A 27166-nucleotide genomic window follows, 5' to 3' on the forward strand; every position below is an offset into this window, starting at 1 on the left:
GGTGAGAGGGGTGCGGGGGGATTGTGTACCAGGGAGGAAGTCTTTCTTTTACTTTTGAAAGAGAGGAGCGAACTGGGGGGTGGTGGGAGAGGGCTGGGAGGGTAGGTAATTGCAGCAATGAATGAATGGAAATCCAAATTCTCTGTAAATGTTCATTAAAATTATTTTTTAAAAATTAAATAAAATATAAAAAAGAGCACCACACAAGATAAAGGTAAATTATCCAATTGAAAAATGGGTACAGGATATGAACAGACACTTGACCAAAGAAGACATTCAGATGGCCAACAAGCACATGAAGAGAAATGTTTAAAATCCCTAGCTCTAAGAGAGATGCAAATCAAATCAACCATGAGATATCTCACCCCAGTAAGAACAGCACAATTTAACAGAACAGCAAGCAACAAATGCTGGCAAGGTTGTGGACAAACTGGAACCCTTATTCACTGTTGGTGGAAGTGTAAAATGGTGCAACCATTGTGGAAGGCAGTATGGCGCTTTCTCAAAAAGTTGCATATAGAGATACCATTTGACCCAGCAATTCCACTATTGGGAATATACCCCAAAGGGACCATAACTGGCCCCCAAGGAGATATATGCACACCCATGTTTATTGCTTCTTTGTTCATAATAGCAAAGAGTTGGAAACAACTCTAGTGCCCATCAACAAATGAATGGATAGAGAAGCTGTGATATATTCAAGCAATGGAATACAACACTGTATTGAAAAACAAGGAACTCATGCAATATTATTCAGAATGGGTGACCCTGGAGGACATTATGTTGAGTGAAGTATCTCAGTCACAAAAGGACAAATACTGCATGGTGCCACTGTTGTAAAACAGGACTCACATCAGGGTTGGGGAAAGACTGAGAAAGATGGGTTCAATAACGTATACGGCATTGAAACAGATGAGGGATAAAACTGTTTAAAAGGGATATGTGACTAGGTATTTTTGTCATGGCAGGAGTCCAGAAAGAAGGCTGCATAGTGGAGTGGACCTGGATGGAGGGATTGTAAAACAATGAAGGAATTGTTCTTTTAACTTTCCAAGAGGGGAGGGTAGGGTTGGGAGGCGAGAAAGTGCAACAATGAATGAATGGAAATCCAAAGTCTGTAAATTTTTATTGAAATTAATAATATTTTTTTTAAAAAAAGACTAATGTGTAGCTGACACAGGCTAGGGTATTTTCAATTACTTATTAAGCATGAGAAAATTGGACAGTTGAATAAAGGTCACAGAAGAAGAATCAATGCTTTTGAGTTGTGCTGAAGACGAGTACTAAATATCCCACGTACTCTCAACAGAACAATCATATATGTCCTGGAGAAAGTGTAGCCACGATGCTCATTAGGCAGAAAGATGGTTAAGCTTCATCTCACAAGCTTTGAACATATATATTGTTTGAAGAGATGAGTTTCTGGAAAAGGATATCATAATTAGATGATCAGCAAAAGAAGGGAAGATCATGAAAGAGATGGATTGATACAGTGACCTCAACAATGGAAGAAATGATGAAGAGAACACAGGATAGGGTAACGTTCAGATCTATTGTTGACAAGATCTCTGTGAGTTATTGTCCACTTGATGGTACCACTTGAATTACCACTATGAACAATGTCAAAACTCTATCCTTAATCTCACTCCAATCCTGTGATGATTTGTATTATGCTATTATTTATTTTCTCACTCAGCAGTAACTTGGTATGTTGTTGTTGTTACTGTGTACCCAAAGCTGATGCTCTTTGGTGGGTTTTCAGAGGCACTTTGTTGTATGGGAGGAGACTGCTTGTCCTTCTCCTGTGTAGCAGCTGGTGGCCTCAAACTGTGTGTCTTCAGGATAAGATCTTTATTATGAGTTTAATGGTAGCCTAAATATGCCATTGATAAGAAGTTAGCATCAAATAAATGTTGCAATAAATATGGGAAGCATAATTAATAACAATCTATTTCAGTAGAAACAGCTAATTATTTAAAAAATACTTTTTATTTAAATTGCTATAAATCATGTTTCAGTTTTTTTCACAGGTATGTGCCCTGACTAAGTCTTTATTTTGAAGGCCCATGAGCAAACTGGTTGGATTCTGGAAGGTAGATTCTCTTGTTTTGGTGAGGGTCAAGTGTGGAATGTTTGTTTTGTTTTCCTTCACAATAAGGTATGAGCTGATTAATTGGATTTGCACGCTTAGGTAACAATGAGCTGTGGACTGGAAGCCTCTGGGCTAGAGTCAACTAGGCCCTGGGGGTGGTGGTTGTTGTTGTTATGTGCCATCAAGCGTTGCTTGCTCATAGCGACCCTATGTACACCAGTTCTTAACTCTGCTTTGTCCTGTGCCAATCTCACTGTCTCCGACACACTCATCCCGATTGCTAAAGTCACCGGAATCAATCCATCTCTTAGAGGTCCTTCCCCTCTTGCACCTGCCCTCCACCCTCCCAAGCATGATGTATTTCTCCAAGTACCGGTCTCTCCTTACAACATGACCAAAGTATGTCAGACGAAGTCTCAGAATCCTTGCCTCCAAGGAGCAGCCCTGTTTAACCCTCTTGTTTTCTTAGCAGTCCATAGCACCCTCAGCACTCTTCTTCAACACCAAAGCTCAAAAGCGTTAATTCTCCTTCTGTCCTCTCTGGTCATCATCCAGCTCTCTGACCCATAAGGAGTGATTGCAAAGAAAGTGGTAGGGGCCTGGGGCTAATTGTATTTGGGATGAACCTTTTTTTAAGTGATACAACATTGATCTGTCAATTTGCACTACTGAAGTAACTTGGGGTTGACTGACTGCTGTGCCACTGGTGTGTCAAATGCCATAGTAATTACCCATTGTGTACAGTGTTTGGTGGAGTTCTCAGCTAAATGTTCCAGCTGAGAAAGTCTTTTGTTAGTCAAAGACAAAATAAGAGAACAGTAGAATTCTTTGGTAACATCATCAGCATATACAGCTCTGATTCTTTTTCCTTTTCTCTGTAGTGTGTTTCTGTCAAATTTATTTCACTTAAAGGATTTAAAAGTTGGTAGAAACATACAATTTCATTTTAAAGATTCATTTTAAAGTAATTCTTAGTAGAAAATATAATTTTGTTATACTTTGTTTGTTTTTGGAAATGGACTCAATTTAAGACTAATAATTTCTAAAACTGTTTTTGCCCAGAAATATCCCATCATCAGGCTACTCCATTGTTTAAAATTAAATTTGTATGTAGAACTAGAAAATTAAACTCTGTGTTTATCAGCATGTGAGATTTTGTTATTGTTATGTGTCATTAAGTTGCTTGTGACTCATAGTGACCCTAAGTCCAACAGCTCTAAATCCTGCTCTATCCTGTGCCAATCGCACTGCCTCTGACACACCCATCCCGATTACCCCAGTTACTGAATCAATCCACCTCATAGAGGGTCTTCCCCTCCTACACTGTCTCTCCACCCTCCCAAGCATGATTTCCCTCTCCAAGGACCTGTCCCTTGTCCAAAGTATGTCAGATGAAGCCCCAGAATCCTTACCCTCTCCAGGATGAACCTGCTTGTTTTCTTGGCATCCATGGTATATCCAATACACTTCTCCAGCACCACAGCTCAAAGGCATCAATTCTCCTTCTGTCCTCCCTAGTCACTGTTCAACTCTCTGATGCCTAACAAGTGATTGCAAAGACCATAGCCTGTATCAGATGCACCTTAGTCTCCAGAGTGACACCATTGCTCTTCAGTACCCTGGAGAGGTCCCTAACAACAGACTTTCCCATCAAATAAGTTTTTTTTTTATTTTCTGGCTGCCTGCTGGTGCCAAGAGTGTTGACTATGGAGCCAAGCAAACTAAAGTTGTAAACAATCTCAATCTCTTCACCATCCATCCTGATGCTGCCAAATGGTCCAGTGGTGAGAATATTTGTCCTCTTGACATTGAACCTCAATCCATGCTGAAGGCTGCAGTCCTTAACCCTCTGCAGCAAGCATTTCAGGTCCTCCTCAGTTTCAGCAAGCAAGGTTGTGTCATCTGCATAAGGCAGATTGTTAATAGATCTTCCACCAATCCTGACGCTACACTTCTCCTCATTGAACCCAACCTCTCGGATAATCTATTCTGCATACAGGTTGAAATGGTATGGAGATAGGATACATCCCTAGCATACGCTTTTCCCAATTTTGAACCAGGCAGTGTTTCCCTGCTCTGTTCTGATGGCTGCCTCTTGGTCCAAGTAAGATTTCATATTAGAATGATGAAGTGTTCTGGGATTCCCATTCTTCTCAGAGTCAGCCAGAGTTTGTTATGGTCCATACAGTCAAACGCCTTTGCATAATCAATGAAACACAGAAAGGCATTCTTCTGCTTTCAGCTAAGATCCATCTAACATTAGTGAAAATATCCCTAGTACCACCACCCCTTCTAAACCCAGCCTGGACTTCTGGCAGTTCTCTGCTGATATGCTGTTCTAGTCGTTTTTGGATAATCTTCAGCATGTGAGACAATAACCAAAATAGTTATCAAATCTGTAGAATATAGGGAGTTGAAGTGCTAATGCATTGGAAGCAACTCTCTGGAAATTCAAATCTACCAGTGACTTCAGTCCTGTGGGAGAAAGATGGAAGTTTCCTCATTTACATTGTACAGACTCCCACAAACCTGCTTGATGTTCAGCTGTGAATTGATTCTGACTCGATAGTAATGAGAGAGTGTCTGTGAGTTTTGCAAGGTATAAGGATTATTGGAAGCAGTTTATAAATGTTAACTCATGTAATATTCAGAAAAACACGTTATATAGGTACTATATTTTACCCTAACTTTCTAGCTGAAGAACTTCTAGTTAAGTAATTTACCCGAAGTTCTCTACCTAATACAAAATAGAACCAGGATTTGAACTCAGATAATCCAATCCTAAACCTTTTTTTCTGTTATTATTCTGCCTATAAAATTTGACCATTTTATTTAATAGACATGCCATAAGCTTCTTTTTTGATGACTCTATTTTGCTGTCCGTTAGCTGTGTTGACCTTGTCAAGTCATTAAAAATCTTGTAATCTCTATTCCATTATGTAGAAAATTAACATAAAAATAAATATGGTATGAAGATTTTGAGAGTAGTAATTAAGATAATGAATGTGAAAGATTTTTGGGGACTGAAAGTGCATAGCTCAAATAGTCAGGAGTTATTAATTATAAAGTATCTCTGGGATTTTATGAGCTATTTGTAAAAAAATAATAATTTTACCCTAGTCTTTTTTTCTTTCTATGCATTAGCTGAGTTCAACTTCATCCCTCATGATGTTAGATAATTTATGGGGGCCACTTATGCAGAAAAAAGAAAATATTTGTTTAGTATCTTAGTAGTAAGAAGCTGAACTGCCAGTCAAAAGGTATGAGGTTCAAATCTATCAGCTGTTGTGTGGAAGAAAGATGAGCAATCTCCTCCCATATAATTCACTATCTCTGTAAACCCACTGGAGAGTCAGCTATGATTCAGCTCTAACCTGATGACAACTAGTAACAACAAGAGTTTCCCATTCTTAATTGGCCATCAGAAAGAGTGTGCATTATGGTTGTATTCTTTCTCCAAATCTATTCAGTCTGTATGCTGAACAGATAATTTTTGGAGCTAGTACTATGGACTGCCATGAAAACTAACAGGTGTGACCTGGAAAGGAAGAAACCAATGTACTTTTTGGAGGCAAGGATTTTGAGACACCATCTCACATACCTTGGGTAAGTAGCCAGGAGGGACCCGTCTTTGGAGAAGAATATCATGGTTGGAAGGGTTGATGGACAGCAAAGTAAAGGAAGACCTCTGATGAGATGGCTTGACAAAATAACTAGAGTAAAAAGGGTAGGTGTATCAGAGATAGTGAGAAAGGCTCAAGATAGAGCAGGATTCAGAGCTATTGTGCAGAGGGTCATTATGAGTTATAGTCAACTTGATGACACATGACAACAACAACAGACTCTATGAAGGGGAATGAGGCATCAGGATTGGAGAAAGACTCATCAACAACCTGCATTATGCAAATGACACAACTTTGCTTGCTGAAAGTGAAAAGGGCTTGAAACATTTGGTGCATAAGATCAAGGACTAGGACCTTCAATATGGATTATATCTCAACCGCAAGAAAACCAAGTCCTTATCACTGGGCCAACCAGCAACACCATGAAAGATAGAGAAAGGATTGAAACTCTCAATGATTTCATCTTGCTTTGGTGGCCTAGTGGCAAGAAGCTGTGCTGCAATCCAAAAGGCATACAATTCAAGGCCACCAGCTGCTCCACAGGAGAAGGATGAGCAATCTCCTCTCATGTGATTAACTGCCTCTGAAAACCCACTTGAGGTTTGATTCTAACCCAACAGTAAACAATAACAACATTCAACAATGAATAACATTGGTACCAGCAGTCAGATCAGGATACATATTGCTTCAGGTAAGTTCATGTTCAAGGAACTTCTCCAAAATACTGAAGAGTGATGAGGTCAGTTTGAAAACTAAGTGGTCTTTTCAATCATTTGCTATATAGCCAAGAGCTTGGACCATGAATAAAGATGATAGAATAATTGATCCTTTGTGTTATGGTGTTGGAGGAGAGTACTGAATACCCTATGCTTTCCAAAACAATGAACATAATATGTCTTGGGGGAAGTGCAGCCAAAATAGTCCTTGGAAACAAGGATGGTGAAGCTTCATCTCTCTTACTTTGGATATGTTACTAGGAGATGCTGTCCCTCAGAAAAAGATATCATGGTTAGAAAGTTGGAGGGTAAATGAAAGAAAGGAAGACCCTCTATGTGATGGATTGGCACAGTGACAGCAGGAATAGATTCAAGTGTGTTGGAGATGATGAAGATGACACAAGATAGGACGGGATTCAAGTTTATTGTTCATAGAGTTGTTATGAGTGGTACTCAACCAGAAGGCATCTAAGAACATCAACAGCAATAACAGTATGAAGGATCTCTGATAGCACAGTGGTTAAGGAATACAACCATTAACCAAAACATCATCCACTTAGACCACTAGCATTTCCCTGAGAAAAGGAGGAAGCTGTCTGGTGTAAATACTTATACTCTTAGAACTCCCATGGGACAGTTGTACTCTTTCACATAGGATCCCTATGACTCAGAATCCACTTAATGCAATGTGTTTTATTTTGAGTAAGAGTAGGACTTGTGTACTTTTCCATACGACCCAGTATATTGCATAATACTTGAACACTGTAGATTGCTCTATAAGAGTTCATTGAATAAATAAATATGGGATAGCAATTTATCTTTTGAAAACATGTAACCACTTTTCTGTTGTTCTCATAATTGTAAGATCAGTTAAGTTAGAATTTTATTGAAGATGCCATAATGATCCATCATTGGTGAGTTCTCATGTAACTCACTCATACTCATGGTACCAACATCAAAGACGTTATTTTGATTAAGATGAATCATGCCTAGTATTAAATTGACCCTTATGTTTTTATATAGTAGGTTATTTTTCAATATTCTTCTAGTGGAATAAATTAATTGTTTATAGAGAGAGGCCTGAATAACTTGGATGAAAAATAGTTATGGTGTTACTCAGTATGGATAAGCTGAGAATGTTAAGAGAGAAGAAATAAAGTATTCATTTTAGCATAGCATGCAAACAGAAGCAATTACCCACCCATAAAATGTGGAATGAAATTTGAGAAGTGACACTGAGCTCTTTGACTTCTTTTAATTTGTTCTTGGTAATAAAAGGTGGGGACCCTGATAAAGTGTGAAAATATTATATAGAGAGGGAAATATTACTATTAATTATTTTCATACTTGTCTTTATTAATAGTTATGTTTCCCTCTATCTTTACAGTGTTAATAATGAAGTCTTTAATATAAGCAAATTCCTCAGGGAAGTAATGAAACTCTTAAATTTAATGAATTCCGGAAGGAAACAGGAGTTCAAACCAAAAGATACAACATAGGATTCATATTATAGGGATGTGAGTGTACTCCTGGAATTTTTTTCTACTAACTGTTGAGTGCACAGCCGATCTCTTATTTATGTGTGGATCTACAGATGAATTGTGACTAATGAAATATGAACAAAAGATAGACATCCTTTACCGAAAGTCTGAGCCATATAAAACCTACTCCTTGAACCTTCATAAACTTCCTTCCTCTGTTAAGATGATCTATCAGGGAAACAGAGAAATAGATATTGAAGCTAGTTACTCAGTATCCATGTAGAAGACTGCTAACCAACTCAGAACACCCAAATTAGACTTTGTGTGAGCTAGCAATCAATTCTGTAGGATTGGGCCAATAAAATTGAGAGGTTTGTTTGTTATAATGCTTAGTATCACTATCTTAAAGTCTACCCTTGTAAGTTTGATAATAAATATATCATTAATAACTGGGAATTATGTTAAAACCTTGAAGTAACCATAACAGAATTCATTCTGATTCATTGTAAATGTTCATCGTATTTCTCTCAATTTGCCATATTTTGGTTGTTTGCGTGTTGTAATGATAATGGAAGCTATATCATAGATATTTCAAATATTTCAAGGTCACCCTTAGTAGACTGGTTGCAGCAGAGTTTTAAGATAGAATAAAAGGTAGGATTGGTCATCCACGTCTGAAATAACAGACTTTTGAAAATATTATTAGTAACTTTTGAAATATTGTTAGAGTCATTCCGGTTAGAAAGCACTAAAAAGTGACGGAGGAAGAGCTGCCTCCTAAAAGTAGAGGAGTAAAGGCATCTCAAATGTCAATGAAGTAAAGCTTTCACCCAATCAAAGACCTTAGTTTTCTGACGTGGCAAGACTCAAAATGAGAACAAAACAAAACAGTAAATATCCATTAATAATTGGAATGTGAAATGTATATCAATCTTGGAAAATTGGAAGCCGTCAAACTGAAAAGATCAAATACTGCTTAAGATCACTATTATGAAAGTTAAAGAAAAGTTTACACACAGAGAGAATCATTCCAATATGGTTCATATGGAGGGAAAGAGAAGGAGGAGTAGAAAACCAATTAATAGATAATAAATATTAAGGTGGGTGAAGGGAAGCAAAAGGAAAGAATCTGAGTGAAAAGACAGGGTAATGATGGCCAAAGTCCAATGGTAATTGATTTTATAAAGCATAATGCATGAGAATGAGTGTATGAATACAATATGAATGAAAAAAAGGGGAAAAAAAAAGGAAAAAAAACTTGCAAAGAAAACAAATAAAAAAAAAATAATTTAAAAATGCACATAAGTACACACACAAAAAAGATGGTTAATAGGAGAGACAATATGGAAAGAATGGATGATCTGACATTGTAGGTATTGTAATTAATATTATCATATAAAATTGCATAAATTATTGACAATACAATGTGTATTGTAAAATTTTGTTCACATCATACAACAATAAACCAAACTGAAAATGAAATGGGATGGATGAAGATGATATTGTAGGCAATAGTCAGCTTGGATAACTGTTACTGGTTACTTTGGATCAGATAATTATGCTATTGTTTGGTTCCATTTAGTCAATTATGATTCATAGCAGCCCTGTGAATAACAGGTCTGAATTTTACCCTTTCCTGCACCATGCTAATGATCTCTGTCCTGGTCAAGTCTATTGTGTTACTCACTGTGTCAATCCATCTTGTTGAGGACCTTCCTTTCGCTCTCTGATCCTGTCTTTCTCATTTATGATGTTTCTCTTCCAGGATTGTTCTCTTCTAAAACTATGCCTAAAATATATGACATGAAATTTCATCACCCTTGCCTCTAAGGAGTACACTGGTTACACTTCCATCAAACTAAATTTGTTTGTTCTTTCACAGTCCATGTTACCTTCAGTGTTCTTCTTCAATACCACTACTCAAAGGTATTGACGATTCTCCTGTCATCTTTCATCATTCCCCAACTTTTAGATCCATAGTAAGCAATTGAAAAATACCAGGGCTTGGATTGAGCACAAATTGATTTTTAAATCGGCATCTTTGCTTTTTAGAATTTTGGAGAGATCTTTGAGGGCACGCTTTCCTAAAGCAACATATCTTTTGGTTTCTTGGCTGCTGCTCCAATGGGTGTTGATTGTACATCAAATGATAATGAAATTATTGACAACGTCAATCTTTTATGCTTCTATTGATAATATTACCCCTTGGTATACAGGTGAGGATTTTTGTTTCCTGATGTTGTGATGTAACCCATATCAAAGGCTATTTTTTTTCATGATCTTCTGCAACAAGTGCTTCAAGTCTTCTCCACTTTCTGCAAAGTTGTATCATCTGCTAAATGCAGTTTGTTAATGACTCTTCCTCCAATCGTGATGCCGCATTCTTATTTATATACTTGGTTCTGACTTGATGGTACACAGCAACTATATCAACAACATATAGTCTAGCTTCTAAAATTATTTTCTTAGCATACAGATTGAACAGAAATGGGAAAAGATAAAACACTGATGCACATCCTTCCTAATTTTAAGCCATGCAGTGTCCTCTTATTTTCTTCAGACAATTACTTCTTGGTATAATTATAGATTTCGCTTGAGAACTAGGAATTGTTGTGGAATTCTCATTCTTTTCAGTGTTATCCATAATTCCTTATGATCAACATAGCTAAATGGCTTTGTACAATCAATAAAATGTAGATAAACATTCTACAGTTATTCTCTCCTTTCAATGAAGATCCCCTTGATATATACAACTCACTATTTCCGTCATCTTTATTCACTGTCCAGCTCTCAGATGCACAGTAAGTGATTAAAAAGATCATGATCTAATTCAGGTATACCTTAATCTTCAAGCTAACATCATTGCTCCTCAATGTTTTGGAGAACTCCCTGACTGCAGACCCTAATCTCCTGACTACAGCTATCAAGTGTATTGATTTAGTATTCAAATAAGTTTCAATCTTTTCTCCATCTATCATGATGTTACATACTTAGAACATATTGCTAGGAGAGACTGTTCTTTGTAAAGGATATGCTTGGAAGGGTGGAGAGTAAGGGAAAGAGAGGAAGAATGCCATTGTGATGGATTGACACAGTGACTGCAGCAATAGACTCAAGTGTATCAGAGATGGGAAAGATGGAACGGGATAAGATAGGATTTAAATCTGTTCATACGGTCACTATGAATCATATTTAACTTGACGGTGCCTAACAAAAATGTCATGATGTTGCCTAAAGAGCCAGTGGTGAATTTTTGTTTTCTTGGTATTGAGATATAATCCATATTGAAGGCTGTGATCTTGAATCTTCTACAGCAAATGCTTTAAACTGCTTCTCAGTTTCAACAAACAAGCATATGTCATCTGCATACTAAGATTATTGATGAGTCTTCCTTCAATCTTGTTGCCACATTCTTCATAGAGTTCAGATTCTTGAATAATTTGCACAGCATCCAGTGTGAATATGTATGAAGAAAAGGTGTAACCCTGACACAAACCTTTCCTAGTTTCAAACCATGTAGTATTCTCTTGCTCTGTTTGCACAACAGTTTCTTGATCTAGGGATAGGTTTTGCATGAACACAGTTGAGTGTTTTGGGAATCCCATTCTTTCCAATTTTAGCTATTTCTTTTGTTATAATTCACACATTCAAATATCTTTGCATAGTCCATAAAGCATAAACAGACATCCTTCTGATATTCATTACTTTAATCAAGGATCTATTTGACATCAGCAATTATATCTCTAGTGTCAAAGTCTCTGCTAGTAAAGCTTCAACTTCTGGCAGTTCTGTCTATGCACTGTTATAGCTGTTTTTGTATTGTTTTCAGTAATAATTTTCTTGCATGCAATATTAATTATATTGTTTGATAATTTCCACATTGTGTTGGATCACCTTTCTTATGAATGAGAATAAACATATTTTTTTTTCTAATTAGTTGGACAGGCAGCTGTCTTTTTAATTTCCTGGTATAGACTTGTGAGCATGTCCAGGGCTGTATTTTGTCATTTGAAACATGTCAATTGCTATCCCATCAATTCTTGGGACCTTATATTTTTTCCAGTGTCTTTATTGAAGCTCAAGCTTCTTTCTTCATTACTTTTGGATCTTAAAAATTTGGAATTTCCGAAGTATTTCAATGTTAGCCAATTATTTTTGGTCCAGTGATTCTGTGTTTCTTCCATCTTATTTTGATATTTCCCAGAAAATTCCCAAATGATCATTCCCAAAAGATTTTGCCCAAATCATTCCTAAGTATTGTAACTTGGAACTTGATTTTTGGTTTTTAGTTTTAAAATCTTGGGAAATTCCAAGCACATTCTTGCATTTTTATTCCCCAATTCTAGGTGTCTGCCTATTCTGTTACAATAATTTGTTTTGTCTTCTTGAGCTGCCCTTTAAAATAAGCTCTTTCATTTCACCATCTCTTCACTTTGTTTTGGCTTATTGATTCTCTAGTACAATGTTTAGAGTCTCTTCTGAAATTTATTTTGTTTTTTCTTTCTCCTCTTTTTTTTTGCAGTGACCTTTTGCTCTCTTGGATGATATCAACCCACAACTCAACCTCAATCATTGATATTCAATGCTTCAAACCTATTCCTAAGATGATTTTTAAATTAAGGTGGGATAGACTCAAAATCATATTTTGATTCTCATGTACTTGTTTTAATTTTCTTCAGCATCAGTTTGAACTTGCATATGAGTAAACTGATGGTAAGTTTCCCAGTCATCACCTGACCTGGTTTTGATGGCTAATACTGAGCTGCTTCAACAATTCCTTCCATAGATGTAGTCAACCATCTGATTCCTATGCTATCAATCTGGTGAGGTTCATGTGTAAAGCAGTCTGTTTTTTTTTTTAAACAAAATTATTTTTGGGATAAACAAATCATTGAATGGCAAGAAGCTATACATACAATCCGAAGGCACAAGGTTTGATGACACTAGTTGCTCCACTGGAGAAGGTTGGGCAACTTCCTCCTGTGTGATTAACTGCCTCTGAAAACCTGCTGGAGGGTCAGGTATTGGTTGGTTCCAACTCTGCAGCACACAGCAACAACATACAAAATTTGACTATGCAGTTTTATTTTGTCACTAAGTCTATACTTTCTGACTACCCTTCCTTCTTCATTGTTCCTAACTTCTTAATTCCAATGTTACCAATTCAATTTAATGCATCTTGCTAGGATAAATAACATTGGGATAAAGTTCTAGAGATGCAAGATGCACCATAAGGGTTGCAGAATTATCCTGACAGCCCCAGTGATCTATATCTACATTGTATTTAGAGGACACTTATATTACTATATCTCTAAGTTGTATTATACAAGGGTGGTTTTTTTCCTGATAATACATTTTTGCTGATATATGACTAATTCAGCAATATTCCATAATACTTCGTGAGAAGGCATCTATTAAGTCAGAGTTGCTTCTGTGGTATATAACAAGTGATATTTCTGATCCTATTTAGCAATATTTCTAGCATTTCTGTGGGATAAACTGATCTCTTTCATCAGAACAGTCTCTTCTATTCATTTAAAACTAAATTTCTAAATCTCAGTGCACATGTTTGCAAAGCTTGTCACCACCTCTGAGGTCAGTCTCATGAGATACTGAATTTATTGTAAGATGAAAAATCAATATAGTTTGAATAAACACGTATTGCTAAAAGTGAAAAAATTCCTAGTGCTTGCAGAGAATATGTAAAGGTTTTTGTTCTATTTTTCACTGTAGTGTAACAGAGGCTTTCCATGTTTAGCTGACATCATTCTGTCTGATACATTAACGTCAGAAAGGGCGCTCTGGTGGCCTACTGGTAAGAAGCTGCACTGCAATACTGTAGTCATGCAGTTCAAGGCCACCAACTTCTCCCCAGAGGATTGTAATTCTCCTCCTTTGCCATTAACTGCCTCTGAAAATCTGCTGGAGGGCCAACTGTGGGTCGTTTCCAACTCAATACCAACAGAGAGTAGAAATATACTCTTCATTTTATGGATGAAATAGATGAACTGCGTGAAGTTAAATTACTTGCTCAGTGTTTCATGATTTTATTATTAATAATTTCTCTCCAAGTATGGTACTATTCTTGCCACATTTGTAAACATTTCCTTGTGTAAGTAAGAGCTTCGAGTTCAACTCTGATTTTGGATTCCACCTCTGCAATTTTTGAACTCTATTGCTATTTTGTCATTGTTGTGTGTTATTGAGGTGGAACTCATAGCGGACCCTCCAGTGGGTCATAGTTGTTGTTGTTGTTAAGTGCTGTCGAGTCTTAGGTGACTTATAGCGCCCCTATGAACAAAATACCCAAACACTTATGTAACTTTCATCCTTTCTCCAGGTACATAGGGTTTCCACAGGCAAGCTATTTCAGAAGTGGATGCCACTCCTGCTTCCAAGCTCCAGCGCGTCTTAAGAGGCAATAAATCACGTAGGAGGCAACTGACCACCCTTATTCTGGGGAGCAGGTGTTGAATTTGAACTGTGTGCGTTTGGCATTGCAGCATAGCTTTATGTAATTTTGTATTTCTAAGCAGTTTGGGTTTTCCCCTACCTAATCTAAAATTGAGGTAAGTAGATTTTAACTGATACTATAATTTGGGGGGAAAAACCCCCATAAAGTGCTAAATGTAGTACTTGACATTTATTGTTAATTTATCAATAATTTCTAGCTTTTAGTTTTAATTTTCAAGAAGACAACTAAATACATTACAATACAGATGAAAAATACTAGAGAATACAATTTATATTTCATTTTATCATCATTTTATTCAATACAATTTGAATGATAGCCTCCTAGAGTTGTACAGTACAGTCACCACACCCTCTTTTTATTTTTTTAGTGAACTATGTGACTTTCGACACACATGAATCTCACCATTTGACCCAGCTATTACTCTACTACAAACTTATACTGAAAACACATAAATAATCACTTTGATCTTCTTCATTGTAAGTGTAAAAAAAAAAAGATAATTGTGTATAGTCTCTGCTATAAAGTTGCCAGTCCCTAAAAAGATAACTAAGAGAGTCAATCCTGGGCATTTGTAGATGCACCATTCTGATTTTAAGTATTGTTGTCCTGGCAAGTTTACTAAAATATGTTGTACATTTCAAAATCAAATTAGTTTGAAATATTTTCAGTAAAGTAATTGAAACTGTTTTCTATGTTGTTATACTATAATAAAGGTCCGAGGTGCATTTTTGAAGCTGTGGTAGGGTATTTCCCAAATCCCAAATACAGTGTTTCAATGATCAATATTTCTATTTATCCAACTTCACACAGATCTCTATAAAAGACAAATAGATTATTTACATCAGATTATCTGGACTAATTATAAGGGTCTCAAAATCATTTGTTGGGGTTTTCAGAACAAGAATTTGAACATTAGTATAAAAATTAAAAGTACACACAAAACTTTTTCTTGAATAGTGAGCCAGGCTATCAACTACTTGGTTATTGCCTGCTACAAAGCTTTGTAGCTTCTATGCTGTCATGACATTATCAAGAGTTATTTTAAATTAATATAGAAAATCATTCATTCACAAAATAATGCACGCTCATTGCTGATGAGTCTGAACATACTCATAGCTGATCCACCAGTGGGTTTTCCTAGTCTATGCATCACCCAGGAGGAGAGTTGCCATTCTCCTGCAAAGCTACTAGTGGATTTAGTTTGACAGCTTTTAGGTTGACAGTACAACTCCTTACTCATTCAGCCATCAGAGCTCCCTTCTTCATAAAATAATATCTTAAAACAGTATAAAAAAGCAATGATAATGCCTGCAGTATAAATGAAGAAAGACAAGGACATGCAGAATAGGTATCATTCTTAGAAGTATTACACATATTTTGAAGACTGTACATTTCACAAAATTAGTAGCTCTGGTAATTTTCATACTATTAGAACTATGATGTATTTTATTAAGAGAATTATCTATATATTTTTCCAAGGTTTAGATTAATAACACACTAGATGGTAAGTACTTATTTTATTCCCTGGGATAATATTTTTCCATTAACATAAACCTGGTCTGAATTGGTAGAATGGCATAATTTTGAATAAAATATTTATTATGGTACATTTTTTCCCTAAGTATACTTTCCCCATATATAAATAATTGTAATATTGTCATGGATGGTGTTATAAATTGGGTCAATGTTTAGAAAGAAAAAAATTCACAAAAATAAGTTTTTTCTATTTTTTAAAATTTTTTTTAAATTATAATTTTGGGTGTGTGTACTGTCAAATCAGATCTGACTGGTACAGGAGGGGATTACCTCTCCTTCTCCAGCAAAGCATATGGTGGATTCAAACCACATACTGCTGGGATTGTAGTGCAGCTTCTTGCCTCTAGGCCACCAGAGCTCCCTAGTATTTTCTATTTTTAGAAGTATTTTGTTGTGACTTAAATAAAAGCTTACATAGCAAACTACTTTCACTTTCAGCAACTTATATATTTCATTTTAAAGTTTTAACATGAGTTTGGAATTTATGTGAAATTTCAAATGTTTTTCCTTAATTTTGCTTTTGACTTGGACCATATATCCGAAGGTCAACATTCTTTATCTCTGAGGTCTTATTAAATTTTTATTTAAGATTAGATGTTCTGTTCCCAAAGGAGGTTTGTGCCTGAAGGCTGTTGAGATATAGTATTCAGGGTAAATCTTTACAATGGACTCCAAGAAACATACATGACTGAGGAAGTAATTTGAATAATAAGTTACCATAACAACCTATTCTAGCCCCATCTTAGGATACTTTTTAAAATAATTGAATGGCACACACTATTTATGTAATCCCACTTACATCTTATAGATCTCTCACTGCTACTAAATTAAGCCATGTTTATGCATTTTCCATACTTCTCTAACAATATCATTTAAAGTTTGTGGATGACATTGAGAAGAATGGGAATTCCAGAGTATTTAATTATGCTCATTCAGAACCTATACCTGGACCAGGAGACTATTGTGAAAACAGAGCAGGGAAACACTGTGTGGTTTAAAATTCAGAAGGGAGTGCATCAAGGTTGTATTCTCTCTCCATATCTATTGAATACATATCCTAAGCAAATTATAGGTGAAGCTGGACACTATGACACAATCTTGTTTGTTGATAGTGAGTAAGACTTGAAGCACTTGTTGCAGAAGATCAAGGAATGCAGACTTCAGTGAGGATTGTATCTCAATATCAAGAAAATAAAGATTCTTACCACTGGACCAAGAGACAGCATCATAATGGATAGAGAAAATATTAAAAATAATTAATAATTTTATCTTACTTAGATTCACAATCAACACCTTTGGCAGTTAGGAAATCAGGAGATGTATTGCACAGGGAAAATCTGTAGTTAGGAACCTCTCCAAAATTCCTGAGGGGCAATGACATGAGTTTAAAGACTAATATATGCCTAAAACAGGCCATGATCTTTTCAATCACATCTGAGAGCTAGACAATGAATAAGTATAATATAAGAAGCTTATCAGTACAATGTTCTCTACTACAGTAGATGAGTTTTGTTTTTTGAAGCCATTCAGAAATTACTTTAGTTCTAAGATAGAAGGTTATCAAATGGTCAGTCTTTGGGATCCACCATGCTCTGTCAGATTGCTGAGCCTGATCTTTTTATTACTGTCAATTTTCTTCTACTGTTTGCTCCCACTATGTCTAGTACCTTCTATTGTGGTCTTAATTAAGCAGTTGGAGGTTATATTCCATCTCCTTCTCATCTTAGAGAAGTGGTGTGGTTCATTATTTCTTTGGATTGTTTCCTTTTTTCTCTCCCTCTCCTTTACTTCAGATGGAAAGAGAACAATATTATCATTTATGTGGATATTCACTAGGGTTTTAAGGTTCTAGTCACTTCTCTCCATCACAGGAGGGTGCAGGGAAGAATGACATAAATTTTGGGATAGTAATTTTATTGCAATGTGAAAAATCTTATTTCCAAAGTCAGCTCTATGAAACCTACCCTGCCATTACTACTTTTTATCATAAAGAAATTTATTATTCCAGTAATCCTATAGAGCATATCTGCTCTCTATGCTGGATCAAAGAAACTACCTGAGCCATTGCTAAATCTCAAGTCTACTGTACAGCTATGGATTTTTAAAAACGTAAATAACTATCACTCTAAATTGTACTTTGGCCACATAATAAGCATCAATATATCACAATTGCTTAATAGACATAACTGTAAATGTTCAGACCAGATAACCACTGATCATGCATAGAATCAATGTCATATGGTCAGATAATTAGGAAATATTTGTCAGCAGATTACACTCCCTGGAAATAGACATCATGCTGGCAGAGATAAAGAATCAGTCAGAGAGAAGACAGGCTTAGATGACATAGATGATAAAACGACTGTAATAATGGGCTTGAGCATGGTAGAGATTGCTAGAATGGCCCAATATTGGACAAACTTCTCATTTGTTGTTCATAGGGTCACTATGAATTACAGTGGACTTGAGGATGCACAACCATAACATCAGCTATAATATCAGGTATGCGAATAGCTTATTTTCAATCCAATAGCTCTGATTACTACTGCAAGGGTTTATGTTGTCCCTTGATTTTATTAGCACCACTGAATACTTGTGTCTGGATGTTACCCTGGTAAATAAGCATCGTCAGAGTTAATCCATTGACTTCAGATTTTCCCCAGTACAATATAACTTTAGAATTTTTAAAAAACATTTTACAGCTGCTCCTGTGGTATTGATTTTAAATCTATGTAAAAGAAAATAATAGGAAGCTCCAGTAGCCTAGTAGCAAGAAGCTGTGGTGCAACATCAGAGGCATGAAGTTCAGGGCTACCAGTTGCTCTGTGGGAGAAGAATGGGCAATCTCCTTCCCTATGAGTAACTGCCTCTGGAAACCCTCTGGAGGATCAATTATGAGTCAGTTTTGAATCTACAGTACACAACAACCACAACAGAATGAAATAATTGATAGTTTTGATCCTTTTTTCCATCTTTCATGATGTTGCCTTTTGGTCTAATGTTACAGAATTTTGTTTTCTTGATATAGAAGAATAATGCATATTGAAAGCTTAGTCTTTCATCTTCTTCAGTAATTATTTCAAGTCTTCTTCACTTTCTTCAATCAAGGTTATGTCATTTGTATAATGTAGGTTATTGGTGAGTCTTCCTTGAACGCCACATTTTCCTCAATATAGTCTAGTTTCTTGAATTACTTGTCCAGAATGCAGATTGAAAGGGTTTGAAGAAATGATACAACCATGACATACATTCTTGATTTTAAACAATTCAGTGTTTCCTTGTTCTCTCAGATAACTACTTCTTGGTATTTTCATAGGTTTTATGAAAACAATTAACTGTTCTGTGATTCTCATTATTTTCAAATTACCTACAATTTATTATTATACACACAGTGAAATGTCTTTCTATATCTAATAAAGCACAAGTAAACATTGTCCTGACATTCTATACCTGTATTCAAGATGCATCTGACATCATCAACAATACCTACAACCTTTTCTGAATTCAGATTGAATTTCTGGAAGGAAGTGCTTGTTGATGTGCTGTTCTGCTGTTTTTGAATAATCTTCAGCAAGAGTGGCATCCACTTCCTAAACATGCCTCTGGAAACTCTATGAGCTTTGATAAATGCAGATAGTTGTAGAGGAGCTTCAGGCCTTTAATTCATAGGGTCACTGTGATCGTGCTTGACTCGAAAGCAATAAGAAATAACAACGACAACAAAAATAACATACTATTGATATTGTTTGCTATTTTCTCCACTATGTTGACTTGCCTTCTTTTGGCATGGGAACACATATGGATCTCTTTCAGTGAGTTGTTATTGTTATATAACTGCAATTCATCGCAACCTTTTGTACAATAGTTCTGAACCATGCTCTATCCTGAGCCAGTCTCAATGATTCTGACACCTCTACCACCATTACCCCAGTTACTGTGTCAATCCATCTAATCTGAGATCTTTCTCTCCTTTGCTGTCCTTCCATCCTTCCCAGCACTATATCCTTCTCTAAGGACCGGTCATTCCTGGCCACGTGCCCAAAGTATGTGAGATGGAGCTTCATAATTTTAGCCTCCAAGGAGAAACTTGTTTACATCTTCTTCAGTACAGACTGTTTGTTCTCTTGGAGGTCAAAGATATGTTCGATACTCTTCTCTGGTACTACAATTAAAAGACATTGATTCTTCTTTTGTCCTCCTTAGTCATTGTCCAACTCATTGAAGCATAGCGGGTACTTGCAAAGACTATGGCCTTGATCAGGCATACCGTAGTCCTTAGACTGACATTATTACAATTAGCACTTTGCAAAGGTCCCTGACAGCAGTCTTTCCCAATGCTGTTCATCTTCTAATTTTCTGACTCCAGGTACCAATAGTGTGCATGCAGTGTGCAGCTGAGCAAGCTGAAATTGTTAACAATCTCTTCTCCATCTACCATGTTGCTGCCAATTGTCCCAGTGGTGAAAATCTTTATCTTCTTGATGTTGAGCTTCAATTCATATTGAAGACTACAGGCCTTAATCTTTCACAGAAAATGCCTCAGTTTCTCTTCAGTTTTGGTAATAATACCTCTAGCGTCATGGCCTCTTCTAAATCCAGCTTATGTTTCTGATAGTTCTCTGCCAATGTACTGTTCCAGTCATTTTTAGACAATCCTCAGTAGGAGTTTTATTGCTTGTAATTTTAGTGATATCGTTCAATAATTTCCACACTCTATTGGGTCACCATTTTTTGAAATGGGAACAAATATGTATTTCTTCCCGTCAGTTGTTTTCCACATTCCTTGGCACTACCTGGTTTAGCAAGTCCAGGGCAACATTATTTGTTGAAATAATGTCAATTGGTATTCTATCACTTCCTAGAACCTTGGTTGTGGGGTTTTTTTTGTTTGTTTGTTTGGTTGGTTGGTTTTTTTGTTTTTTTCCCCCTAATTCCTTCAGAGTAGTTTGAACTTCCCCCTTCATCACCATTGCTTCTGAATCATATCTTGTTTCACATCCTGTCTCTTTTAATGCTTTCTGGATCAAAGTTTGCCCATAGAGACCTTTAGTATTGCAACTCAAGGCTTGAATTTATTCCTCAATTTTATTTTTCAAATTAAGATATGTTAATAGATTAGTCACATTTATTAAACAATTCTTTTTTGATGCAGATATTATATGTTACCTATCCATTCACTATGTACATACCTATCATACATTGTGGCTTATTAGAAGTCATAAAAAACAACAACAAAAAACCACACACACACACACACTCACACACACACACACACACACACACACACACGAAATCGTAAACATCTTATTTCTACTGCTAAATAAGACTCTCCAGAGGAAAAGCCAAAAAATCTGTATTTTTGTAATTCTTATTTCAAACAAGTATTTGATTTAGGAAATTGGGGAACACTAAACTTTGCATATCAGTTTTTCATAAGATTTTTTTCCAAAATCACAAAATTACACTAAAATATATTGAAGTCTTTCAAGCCACCCTTGCTTCAAGAAAATCTATTATTCTTTCATCAGTGTTCTGTAGATTACTGAAACATTGGCTAATGGTTCTTCTTGTGGTGTGTGGAATCCTTAAGGAAGAATTGTAGTTTCTAAAACATTTTTTCCTAGCTGAACTGAAGCATAATTTCCCTTCTTAGTAGTTTATGTAGGTGTGATGGGGGTGGGGGGGAAGCAATAAATAAATAAATAATAAATCTTATGTGCCTTTATTGTTAGATGTCATCCAGTGAGCTCAAACTCATAGCAACTCTAAGTTGCATCAGCCTCACAATCTGTGCTGTGTTTAAGTCCATTGTTGCAAATGCTTTGTCAATACATCTATCTCATTAAGGATCTACCATATTTTTGTTTACCCTTTCTCTTACCAAACATGATGGCTTTCTTCAGGAACAGGCCACTCGATAATACACCCAAAGTATGAGATGAACTCTTGCCATTCTCACTGCTGAGAAGCACCCTGGTTGCATTTCCTTCAAGAGATTTCTTTTTTCTTTGATTGCTGATGCTATTAGGTGTCATTGAGTCAACTATGACTCATAGTGACACTATGAACAAACACTCTGAATCCTGTCTTATCATGTGTCATCCTCATAATCTCTGACATGCTCAAGCTCATTGCTTGACTCACTGTGTCAATCCATCTGCCTGAAGGTCCTCCTCCTCCTTCCACCTTTCCACTCATGATGTCCCTCTTCAAGAAATAACCTCTCCTAGCAACATGCTCAAAGTATGTGAGTTTTCATCATCTTTGCCTTAAAGGAGTACTGTGGCTATATCTTCTTCAAGATACATCTATTTATTCTTTTGGAAGTCCAATGGATTCAGCATTCTTCTCCAACACCACAGTTCAAAGGCATCAACTCTTCTGTCAACCTTAAGTTATTGTCCCGCTCAAAATTGTATAGCAAATGACCAAAAAGACCACAGCCTGAATTAGGTACATCTTAGTCCTCAAACTGATATCATTACTTCTCAATAATTTGGAGAGGTCCGTGACTACTGACTTTCCCAGTGTAATATGTCTCCTGATCTCCTAACTGCTAGTACCAAATGTGTTGACTGTGGATCCAAGTAAGATGAAGTCAATGACAGTCTCAATCCTCTCACCGTCCATCATGATGTTTTTGCCCCTTTGTCCAGTGGAGAAGATTTTGATGGACTATGGCATATTCAGTATTCTTCACAAACACTACAATAATGTCTTCTTCTTTCTAGTGTCATCTGTTGGGAGATGTACTGCTAACAGAAGAAGGTGTCTCTGACAATTAGAATCTACCAGTGGCTCCATTGTACAAACATCTCAGAAAACCCTGTGTAGGGTCAGCTATGAGTTTGTTCCAAACTGATGGCAATGAATTTTTTTTGAGGCAAATTAATTCCTACTTTCACATATAAGTGCTGCATTTGAAAATACCATAGCTTAGTTCTATTCACCTTAATTCATTAAATTACATTCTTACTCTTTAACACTTTTAAGGAGTAAGTTTTTAGTACTTTTTCCCAATGTAATAGCCATTTGATTTCTTTACTGGACTTAGTGGCAGCAAACTTTACTCTTAGCCATTGTAGCTATGCATTGGAAATAAAGAATAAATAAATAAATAAATGGGGAAATGCCAGCTTCATTTAAGAATGTCCTTGATGAAGAAAAAAAAAGTACTTATTAAAGGTCTGCCACTCAGTACAAGTATTTTTAACATTCTCTTTGATTGAATGAGACTTAGTTTATAACATTTCTGCTTCATTGTGAATTGTGATGCTTTTCTTGGAAAAAAGCCATTTGTGCTATTGTTCAAGTTAAGAGCTGAATTAACCACGTTTTCCATGGAATAGCAATTTTTACTTGACAATAAGAAATAAACTATGGTAATTCAGACTGAATAATTTGAGAGACATTTTCTTCAGAAAGAAAAATGAATGTGTTGCTTTAAAATTGAAGGTAATTTTTGCTAATATAATATTTGAGCTTTCACATAAAATTCGGGAATTAAAAAATTGAATTTTATCAATAGGAGCTTGACAAAATCTTAATACTTAGTGATTTCTGATAAGCACAGTTGTGATATTAACAAATAAGTGGTTTTTTTTGGTATGCACATCCATGTTTATTTAAAATTGGGTTTTTAAAATTTTTCTATTAGTTTATTTACACAATTTGAATACATTGTTTTCAAGAACAAATTATTTCAATTTCTCTCATCCCCCACCCAACAAATTGTACAAACCTATGATTCTCCCCTCCCCTTGCACATCCTTATCCCTCTGCTTCCAACCTCTCGTAACCCTCTTGGATCCTTATATTCATTCTACAATAATGATTTTATATAATATTTGTCCTTGTGGGACTGAGTTCACTCAGCATAATGCTCACCAGTCCCTCCCAAATTAGGTAGTAATATATCAAATCATTATGTGCTGCATAGTATTCCATTGTGTGAACGTACCATAATTTCTCAATTCATTTGGTTTGTGGTTGGGTTTTTTAAAAATATTGTATAATGAAATGCGGTGCTACCAAGTTGGAAATGGCTCATAGCTGGACTCTCTATTGGATTCACAAGGTTTTGAATTGCATGGAAGGAGAGTGTTCATGTTTCTCCCTTGGATTCACTAGTAGATTCATGTCTCCAGAGAACTGTGGTCTTTTGGATTAGCAGTTCAACTTCATATTAACTATACCACCAGATCTCTCTTCTAGGTACAACAAATCATATCTTACCCAATTTTGTGCTGTCCTCACAATCTTTCCTGGGTTGAAGCCCATCTTATAGCCTCTATCATTATTGCAACTTACAGACAATTAGACCAAAATCAATAGAAATAGCTGCTCTTAACAATGAATCTACGAAGTGATGAAACTGTGATCCAAATCAAGAGATTTGATTCAGGGATTACCATCTCCAATCACTTCACTCACCCTCAGCCCTCCCAGAGGTAAATTAACACATTACCACACTAATAAATATTTCTGTTTCTCAAATAGAAGTTGAGCCAAGAAATCTGGAGAACAACCACTTGGCCAATTGACTGGAAGAGGTCAATATTTGTTCCCATCCCAAAGAAGGGCAACCCAACTGGGTGTGGAAACTACAGAACAATATCACTGATTTCACATGCAAGCAAGATTCTACTGAAGATTATCCAAAAACGACTGGAACAGTACATCAGCAGAGAACTGTCAGAATTCCAGGCTGGGTTTAGAAGGGGTTGTGGTACTAGGGATATTGTAGCTGATGTTAGATGGATCTTAGCTGAAAGCAGAGAATACCAGAAGAATGTCTATCTGTGTTTCATTGATTATGCAAAGGCATTTGACTGCGTGGATCATAACAAACTGTGGCTGACTCTGAGAAGAATGGGAATCCCAGAACATTTAATCATGCTAATGTGAAACCTATACTTGGACCAAGAGGCAGTCATCAGAACAGAGCAGGGCAACACTGCATGGTTCAAAATTGGGAAGGGTGTACGTTAGGGATGTGTCCTATCTCCATACCTTTTCAACCCGTATGCAGAACAGATTATCTGAGAGGTTGGGCTCTATGAGGAGAAGCATAGCGTTAGAATTGGTGGACGATCTATCAACAATCTGCGTTATGCAGATGACACAACCTTGCTCGCTGAAACTGAGGAGGACCTCATGCACTTACTGCACAGGGTCAAGGACTGCAGCCTTCAATATGGACTGAGGCTCAATGTCAAGAAGACAAAGATTCTCACCACTGGACCAATCGGTAGCATCAGGATGGATGGTGAAGAGATTAAGATTGTTCACAGCTTCAGTTTGCTCGCTCCACCATCAACACTCTTGGCACCAGTAGCCAGGAAATCAAAAAACGTATTGTGATGGGAAAGTCTGCTGTTAGGGACCTCTCCAAAATACTCAAGAGCAACAGTGTCTCTCTGGAGACTAAGGTCCGCCTGATACCAGCCATGGTTTTTGCAATCACTTGTTATGCATCAGAGAGTTGGACAATGACTAGGGAGGATAGAAGGAGAATTGACACCTTTGAGCTGTAGTGCTGGAGAAAGAGTATTGAATGTACCATGGACTGCCAAGAAAACAAACAGATTCATCCTTGAGAGGATTAAACCAGGCTTTTCCTTGGAGGGAAGAATTCTGGGTCTTCGTCTGACATACTTTGGACAAGTTGTAAGGAGAGACAGGTCTTTAGAGAGGGACATCATGCTGGGTAGAGTGGAGGGACAGCGGAGGAGGGGAGGACCCTCTATGGGGTGGATTGATTCAGTAACTGGGGTAATCGGGATGGGTGTGTCAGAGGCAATGTGATTGGCACAGGATAGAGCAGGGTTTAGGGCTGTTGTACATAGGGTCGCTACGAGTCGCAAACGACTTGAGGGCACATAACAACAACAACAAATAGAAGAAACCATATATATTCAGAAATGTATTCCAGGAAAGATTCTTCTTTGAACTTAACTATCCATACTTCATAAGAACTACTTTTTCTGTCTAACTAAAAGAACTTTTTTAAAACCATCTTTTCCTTTGTTTTATTTATGAACCTACAATGTTCTTATGTAATTCAGAGATTTCACGTCTTTTTTGTTTTAGCATTGAAATCTACATAGAAAGCTGAGCTAACATAAACAATTCGAAATTCAAAGGTCCAATAGTTCCTCCATTCCAACACTGACTGAGAAGTTGTTTCCCAGCAAGTATATTGCCTATCTCTCAGGAGGCCTAAAGGCAGTTAACTGATTCATTTTAAGGTAACAGTTCAATCCCATATGTATTTATTGAATGAGCAGAGTATAAAGTTGTCTTTTTTCTTGCTGCTCTCCAGATAGCTATAATTGAGCTTGAGTATTAATCATAGGTCAAAAAAATTTACATTCAACCCTATCCAGATTCTGAGAAAATATACTTCCTTTATATTTCCTTTTTTGAGACACGGTTGAAATCCGGCTTCGTGCTGTGTAGGTATGAACAAATTATGGCCAAAAAAAGGAAAATACTAAGAAAAATGATGGGGCTATGGAACAGAGACACAAAATCCAATTTAAGGTGCTTAGACAATACTACTTTGTTGTGTTAAGTTTTGCAGTCCAGGCTCTGTTAATGATAGTGATTTGACTAATCTTTTCACCCATCCCTTCAATGTCCTTCCTCAAATCAGAAGAAGCTGAATTACCAAGTACCATGAAGCTTCAGAGTTTAGAAAAGACATTTAAACACAACTTTGAAGAAAGAAGTAAAAGATAAAAATCATTGAAAGGAAAATTATTACCTTCCAGTGTATTTCTAAAGCTGAAATTGGCAGATTTATCCATGGGGCCAGAGTCATAGTTGGTCAAACTCAGGCAAAATTCCACATCAGCTGAGGATGGGAGCCTCGGGGTCCTGGCCTTGTCGTTGTTCCCAGGATTTCTCAGTAATGGTCCCTCGGGGGTTCCATCGCATAAAGCCTGGCGGCTGTTGTACTCCTCCAGCCGGCTGCAGATGATCTGCACACAACACCATTATGTTAGAGGAAGTGTCACACAGAGCGCAATGTGACACAGAATCTGGCAAGATTGGAATTCCTGATTATCATCTTTAATTCCCTGATTACTATAAATAATGTTGTTGTTGTTATGTGCTGTCGAGTCGCCTGCGACTCATAGCGACCCAATGTACAACAGCCCTAAACTCCTCTCTGTCCTGTGCCAATCGCACTGTCTCTGACACTCCCATCCCAATTATCCCAGTCACTGAATCAATCC

The 27166-nt window shown here is 36.6% G+C and overlaps 1 protein-coding gene across 1 annotated transcript in view; it reads right to left on the reverse strand.

Moving 5' to 3' along the window:
- The window catches only part of TYR (tyrosinase), a 160440-nt gene that overhangs the window by 112096 nt on the left and 21178 nt on the right, over positions 1–27166 (reverse strand). The window contains exon 2 of the mRNA XM_006895274.1: positions 26692–26908. Within this exon, the coding sequence (XP_006895336.1) occupies positions 26692–26908 (217 nt within the window). The remainder of the gene's footprint in view (positions 1–26691; positions 26909–27166) is intronic.

The sequence above is a fragment of the Elephantulus edwardii genome, unplaced genomic scaffold (genome assembly GCF_000299155.1).
Source record: "Elephantulus edwardii isolate Elephantulus edwardi_28Jun2011 unplaced genomic scaffold, EleEdw1.0 scaffold00163, whole genome shotgun sequence".
In the NCBI taxonomy this organism is placed as follows: Eukaryota; Metazoa; Chordata; class Mammalia; order Macroscelidea; family Macroscelididae; genus Elephantulus; species Elephantulus edwardii.